General features: G+C 47.5%; 1 protein-coding gene and 1 long non-coding RNA gene across 2 annotated transcripts; both read right to left on the bottom strand.

Moving 5' to 3' along the window:
- Positions 1 to 1,051: 1,051 nt before the first annotated feature.
- LOC144328377 (uncharacterized) lies at positions 1,052 to 6,236 on the bottom strand. Its single transcript, XR_013393566.1, has 2 exons — positions 6,028 to 6,236; positions 1,052 to 3,511 (listed from the first exon to the last, which is right to left on the bottom strand). It is a non-coding gene; the product is annotated as an uncharacterized LOC144328377 (long non-coding RNA).
- Positions 3,403 to 5,813, bottom strand: ADRA2B (adrenoceptor alpha 2B). Its single transcript, XM_028741080.2, has one exon. It carries the CDS (start codon positions 5,305 to 5,307, stop codon positions 3,973 to 3,975), a length of 1,335 nt encoding a protein of 444 aa, XP_028596913.1. The 5' UTR covers positions 5,308 to 5,813; the 3' UTR covers positions 3,403 to 3,972.
- Positions 6,237 to 6,950: the final 714 nt, after the last annotated feature.

Below are 6,950 nucleotides of genomic sequence, written 5' to 3'. Positions count from 1 at the left end.
TCCTGATGAGAACCAGCAGGCTCCAGCTTTCTTAAGCAGGACTTCCAGCCTCAGCCAGTTGCTGGAAACAACATTTGTTGTTCCTGGCCAGACTGGGCTGCTTCTCGTGACTTCAGAACCTCAGCTTTCTTGACCCCCAGATCGTCAGACTATGTGAACTGAGATACTCCAGACCTTTGGACTGGACTGGACCTTGCATAAGGACTCTGCCTCCAGACAAGTACCCCCGGGTTTGGCTGGCTTCTTCCTCCACTGAGCTCTGCCGCGGCTGGCAGCACAGGACTACGACATTGATTAATCAATTAAAAGCACTTGAGGACAGGCAAGATTGAGACTGACCATGAGGCAGAGTTAGGAAACTGCCCCGGGTGGCAGATACTGGGGGGCAGTGGGGCAGCCTCATGGCTGTTCCTCCTGCGCCCCCTTTTGAGACAAGAGCTGTGTGAGCCACACAACCGGCTATAGTCTTGCCAATATTCAAGTAAGATTCAGCTACCAGTCCTGTTTGGCTTCTGCATGTGGAAGTGCGGGGAGGACTTCTCCTTTGTCTCAGGCAGCAAAATGTCTTGGGCCAACCCTGAGGAGAGGCATTCTGTCCTCCAGAGTAGAAGAGGGGAAAGAGAATGAAATTCCATCCTCGTTTTTTCAAATGTGTGTATTATACACAGACACACACATCTCGTTGCAATCATCATTTTGTTCCCCAAGTGATCTCGGCACTTTTTAAAGACAGATTGTGGCATCTAATAAATTAATCAGATTGATTAATTACAACTTTTGATTGATTAAAAAGAGTCCCCCATGTAACTGATCAGCAGATTTAACATTTTAAACATTGTTTAAATGTAAGTACTTAAAAATACTGCAGGTGTCAAGCACCATTTCAGAATGTAACACTAATTTTCCAAAAGGGATCCAGGGGGAATCTGGGTGATTAACATCTGTTTCAGGAAAACTGGTGGAGAGCATTACTAGAGATAGAATTGGCAAGCATATAGAAGAGGTAAGTCTTGCTGAAGCAAAACCAGCACGATTTCTGCAATAGTCTCGCTAACCTTTCAGAGTTCTTTGAGAGTCAATAAGCTTAGAGGGTGAGGTGCTTGAGCCATCAACACTGTGTAGTTTTGCTAAAGATTTTTGTGAAGTCTGTCACCAAAGATTCCTTAGCAAGCTTAGCAATAGTAGAAAAGGAGGAGAGGACCTCTTCTGGATCAGAACAAAACAGGAAGCTGAGCAGGAATACAGGGACTGTTCTCCCTATGGAGTGATATAGAAGGAGAGCCCCAAGGGCTGGAACCGGGACTTGTGCTTCTTAAGTTGTTCATAAACCATCCAGAATTAGTGAGGTAGAAAAGTTTGCTGATAACTAATTGCTCAGCACAGGTAAAACATAAAAAGCAAAATGGCAAATGCACTTCAAAGTAGGCCAGCGTGAAGTGATGCTTGGTAGGGCAAAAAAAAATTGTTTCACATATATGCTCTTTAACTGGTATCAACTACCCAGGACTAGACCCAGGGCATAGAGGGCAGCCTTAAAAGAGGATTAGAGAAATTCGTGAGAATAAGGCTATATTCTGCCTCCATCATCAGAGGTAAGATGCTTCTGAATAAATCTTAAAGCTGAGACTCACAAGTGTGGAGAGGGCTCTCGCACTCTTGTTCTGCTTGCAGGCTTCCCATAGGCATCTGGCCAGCTACTGTAAAAATGGAATCTTGGACTAGATAGGCTCTTGGGTGTGGGAGAAGAGAGAGAAGGCCTTTTTTATGAGGGAGTCTGCTGTGATCCACACATGCATCCACTAACCAAAGTTGATGAACCTGTGGCCATCCTGAGTTTGTTGGTCTCCAGTTCCCAGGAGCCTGGATAATGGAAAGCCAACAAACTCTGAAAGACCACAAGTTTTCCAAAAACCTGCTCCACACTCAAAGAAAATATATTATTATTATTTTTAAAGCACTTTGTTCTTTTCTCATACATATAGCAGCTTTCGTTAAGCGATCAACTAAAACTCATAAGTTAATCAAATATGATTTCTTTAACTGGGGGGCAGTAGTCCGTCAAAGGCTTCCATTCAATGCTGCAGTCCTTGGGGATGTAGGTCTGCATCCAACTAACTTCTACTCAGTGTAGACCCATTGAAATTAATGGACCTAAGTTAGACATGTCAATTAATTTCAATAGGACTACTACAAACCCATACCAACAAAGCTGGACTTTGTGCTGCAGTGGGAACCCTCCTCTTCTGCCCACCTCCACGTGTGAATGTGTTTCCTTCTTCCACATTAACACAGCTCAGGCCAATTTTGCACACCGGAACCCTTCCTCCAAGCATAGTAACCTAGCTGCCAAATTTTCCAAAGGGCCACTTCAGCTGTGCCTTCAATAGCCTTTAAACTGTGTGCAATAGGCAGCCTATAGCTCAAGGGGACTTCGTCTGTTGATTTCTACAGATCAAGCTGCTCTTGAAGGTCAACAGACCAGACTGGAGTTTTCTTCTTAGTCAGTTGCCAACCCTAAATAGTAGCAAAAAGCATCTGGTGTCTTTGAGGACTTTGCTTTCCTGATTTAGAAGCCAGTGCCTACCCTTCCATGCAACATGTTCCATGGGAAGAATTTGGAATCATAGAGTTGGAAGAGACCCCGAGGATCATCTAGTCCAAACACCTCCAATGCAGAAATATTTGATGTTATCTGTGAGGACTCCAGAAGCAAAGGAATAGGAAACACAATAAAAACAACCCATGTTGCTACTTTGCTGCTGCTGCTATTTTTAAACAGGGCTGCTTTAGTGCTTTTAACAGCAGCTTAACTTGCATAAATGTAACAGCTGAAGTTTTTCTTGATGTGGAACCGAAAGAGCTACAAAAGCTTGCCTTTCTAAATTTCTCCAAATCATTCTGCCTTTAAAGGTACAAGAGCAGAGCTGATTTTTAAAAGTTAACAACCCTGCCATGTCAAAAAGCACCGTCCAGGGAATTTCCCAATAGCTGGCTGCAATCAAATACAACAAGCATCAACATTTGGCTCAAATCACCCTTTAAAAAAATAAAATCAGACCATTTCAACCACCAACTTTTGCTTCCAGCCCTGCCTGCCGCTGTGCCTTTAAGAGCCACATTTCAATGTGCAGACATTAGCAAGCAACACTATTTCCATGCCGACACCTGTATACAAATTTTCTGTCAAAGGCACAGGAGCAGTCCCATCCATTTTTTTTGGCCAGTTGGCAACCCGACTGCCGTGCCTTCATAGCTGCCAACATGCCCCTGAAAGAGAATTTTCAGTCCTAGATTCCTGAGCAGAGAAATAGACACTTTGCAGATTTCTTCTGAAGCATGTTCAACATTTGCAGATATAAATGGATTAGTTTTAGGCTGTTTAACTGGTTACTTTTTTTGTGGCTTACCTAGATGGCACAGGAGGCTGCCAAGTGGTCAGGAGGCGAGGAAATTTGCCAGGGTTGCTCCTTTGCCTTGACAGCATCTTGGTCTGCAGGAATCGCACAGGAAGCTTTTTGCAGCAGGGAGACAAAAACATTATCACCGGCTAATCCCTGCAGATCAAGCGGCTGTTAAAGGCACAGCAACAGGGATAGTTTGCAAAGCTGGCAACCCTTGAGCCCACTCTCATTCAGCCACAGGGTTTAGGGGAAAAAAGGTTCCTTTGACCCAACTAATCAGAAGATATTTCGCATTGGCACATAATCTTTTGGTGAAAAAATATATGTTGGCGGAACATATGGGTGTGGGTCTGCATTATACACACACAGACAGAGATAGCTGAACTAAAATCGACTGCCTGAAAAGCCAGTTTCTATCCAGCACTCACCTCACTCCCCTTTCTACAAACACAAAAGCCAACAAATAAATATAGTTTTCCTTGTTTAGTTTAAATAGCATGATGAGTTCCGTTTCCACAAGGGTCCCCACGCACTCTGAATTGCTTGCTTGCTTGCCCTCACGCAGCCTCTCTTACCAGGCAGTCTGAGTCCACTGCCTGCAGAGAATCTTCCTAAAAGCCTTACGGAAGTCCTGATTGAAGATGGTATATATGACAGGGTTCAAGGAGCTGTTGCAGTAGCCAATCCAGAAGAAAAACTTAAAGGTGCTATCTGGGATTGGACAGTGCTCTGGGGGACAGATGGCCCGGAGGCTGTAGAGGAAGAAGAAAGGGAACCAACAGATGACAAAGACCCCGATCACCACAGCCAGGACAAAGGTGAACCTCTTCTCCCGGTTGAGGTGTGTCTTCCTCTTCCAGGGGTTGGCACTGAGGGTCTTCACCCTCCTCACCAGCAGGACCTCCCCTCTCGCAGTGGCCAAGGTGTCCATGCCCTGAGGGGAGCTCTGGGGGGGTCCATTGCCCCGCTTGATGCTGCTGGGGGGAAAGCACTCTGAAGATGATGGCTTCTTCTCAGGCAGGGACTGAGAAGGGCTGGTGGCAGTTGCTGGCTCTGGGTCTTTCTCCTCCTGGCTTACAAGAGAAAACTTCTCAGTAGAGAGGCAATGGGTCTCTGGTTGGTCACTTTCCTGAGTGGGTACCTGATGTCCATTTGGCTCCCCTTCTCCCTGAGGCTTGGATTGGTCCTGCTTGGGAGAGGTTTCGACAGATGGAACGGCGATGATTTGGGGCACTCCTTCTTCTGCCTTTGTCTTGGGCTTCTTAGCTTGAGTCCTCTGCTTGTTTCGACGCTTGGCTATGAAGTAGATCCTAATATACACCAAGATCATAATGACGCAGGGGGCAAAGAAAGAGCAGGTGCTGGAGGAGAGGATGTACCAGGGCTCCTCATTCAGCTCACACCTCCTTGCATCCTCTTTGGCATTGTTGGGGTTTTCATTGAGGACCAGCGGAGGCAAGGAGATGACGGCCGCAATCAGCCACACCACAAGGATGGTGCACTTGATTCTCCGAGGCGTCCTCTTGGAGTTGTACTCAATGGCTCTGCTCACCGACCAGTACCGGTCCAGACTGATGGCACAGAGATGGACGATGGAGGCTGTGCAGAAGAGAACATCCAAGGCCAGGTAGGCTTTACACCATGTCCTGCTGAAATACCAGTAGCCCATCAACTCATTGGCAAGAGAGAAGGGGATGATGAGGGTGGCCACTAGGATGTCTGCGGCCGCAAGGGACACCAGGAAAAGGTTCTGTGGGGCTTTCAGAGACCTGCTGGTCAGCACAGCAATGATCACCAGAATGTTGCCAAAGATGGTGAAGATGATGAGGAAGGTGGTGACAGCTGCAATGGCGGCGGTGGCTTGGATATTGTAGCCGTCATGACCGCCCATGGTAGCCATGATCATTTAGAAGGAGTGGCCCTACAGGTCCAGGTGGGGTGTGGGGCCCACCTTCTCAGTTTCACATGTGCCCGAGGGTCCACGGATCAGAGGCCCCCCATTGTTACCTGAGTCAGAGGAGAAGCAGCCGTTCAGGGAGAGAGTTGCCAGGGCAGAGTTGCCGGCACTTCTTCCATACTGCGATTCTTCCAGCCGGAGCATCGGCTTCTCTTCCTGTAATGCTAAACTGCTCTGGATGCTAGTTCTTGGCTAATTCACAGCACCACTCCCTCCAGTCCACAACAGCGATGCCTCTCTCCTTCTCTCCCTCTCCGGGTCTTTTGCTTCTCCAATGCCCAGGCACTTCTGATCACTGTAGCACTGCTGGCTCGGAATAACCCAAGAAGTTTTATTCCTTCTCTTCCTCTTCGCTGCTGGAAAAGTTGAGAGATCTGTGCAGCCTGGCGACTGAACTGCACTCTGCCTGCCTCCTCTCTCTCTCTGCTTGACGTGGACAGACCAAGCCTCCCAGTGCCTTTTGAAACGAGCTGCAGGAGGAGTTGTGTTTTTCTCTCCACGAGGAATCTCTGACATGTGATGTCATGCAGTCTTTCAGCTTTTTGTCAGGCTCCAGGAGGGGAGAGAAAGGAATCAAGAGAGGGGTGTGCATAACATGCAAACATACACACATACAATCACAATCCAGCAGCCTTCAGGACTGTCCTGGGTTCTGCAAGAGCCACTCACGTCCTTTCAACTGAGTCCCTCCAGCTACTCAGCTGACTCTTCCGTCTTTCTCTAGCCTCCTGCCAGGAGAGCCCACCATGGCCTGCGAGTGTGTTTTTCACAATGCAGGTTGCTCTGTAACTAAATTACTCTGATAGCTGCTGTGTATATGATGACTCAGACCAGGCAGCTCTCCATCTGAGCCCTGCTGCGTTTCATCTCCCCTTCTGGAAACTTTGATATGGGGAGATCTGGTCAGACTTTGAGGAACTGCAGCACTTGGTTGTTTAATAATAATAATAATAATTATTTAAAGAAACAAAAACAGAGAGAGCAGGAAGGCTGCTCTTTACAAAACGGGGCGAGAATTTAGTACAATGCTTCTCAAATAAATGGCCATCTACTTTTTGCAATTATAATACAGATTTCAATGGAACTTGTGACCTGTGGACCACCACAGAGCTCAGTCCAGCAAATGATAAGGACTTCTAAGATTAATGGAGGGAATTTCAAGCTCTTCAGACCCCCAGCTGCTGGCTTACCTCACACCTCCTCTCTGCACATTCTCTGTTCTTGCTCTGATATTGGAAAGGAGCCAGAAAGGCAGAACTATATTGGAGAAGAGGAGGTCCCTAGGAATGGGGGCATTGAGGACTGCGAGGGTGAGGGAGGGAGGGAGGGAGGGAGGGCCAAGGGGAGCAGGATTCCTGGGAAAGGAGAGTGGGAAACATAGGAGTCAACTACAAGGGGCCAAGGGGTCTTGCCCCCCCAAATATTTGATGCTCCCCCCAAAGTTGATGGGCATTGTCATTCAAATGGTGTGTGTGCACCATGTCATGTGATCATGTGGGGCGGGGCTTATCTGCCCCCCCCCCAATTTTGTTCAAGTTGGCCCCCCTGGGGAGCGCAGGCAATAGCCCCATGAAAAGAAGGGGAGAAGAAGG

The sequence above is a fragment of the Podarcis muralis genome, chromosome 7 (genome assembly GCF_964188315.1).
Source record: "Podarcis muralis chromosome 7, rPodMur119.hap1.1, whole genome shotgun sequence".
In the NCBI taxonomy this organism is placed as follows: Eukaryota; Metazoa; Chordata; class Lepidosauria; order Squamata; family Lacertidae; genus Podarcis; species Podarcis muralis.
The sequence above is the reverse complement of the archived record's forward strand: the minus strand, read 5'-3'. Positions and strand labels throughout refer to the sequence as shown.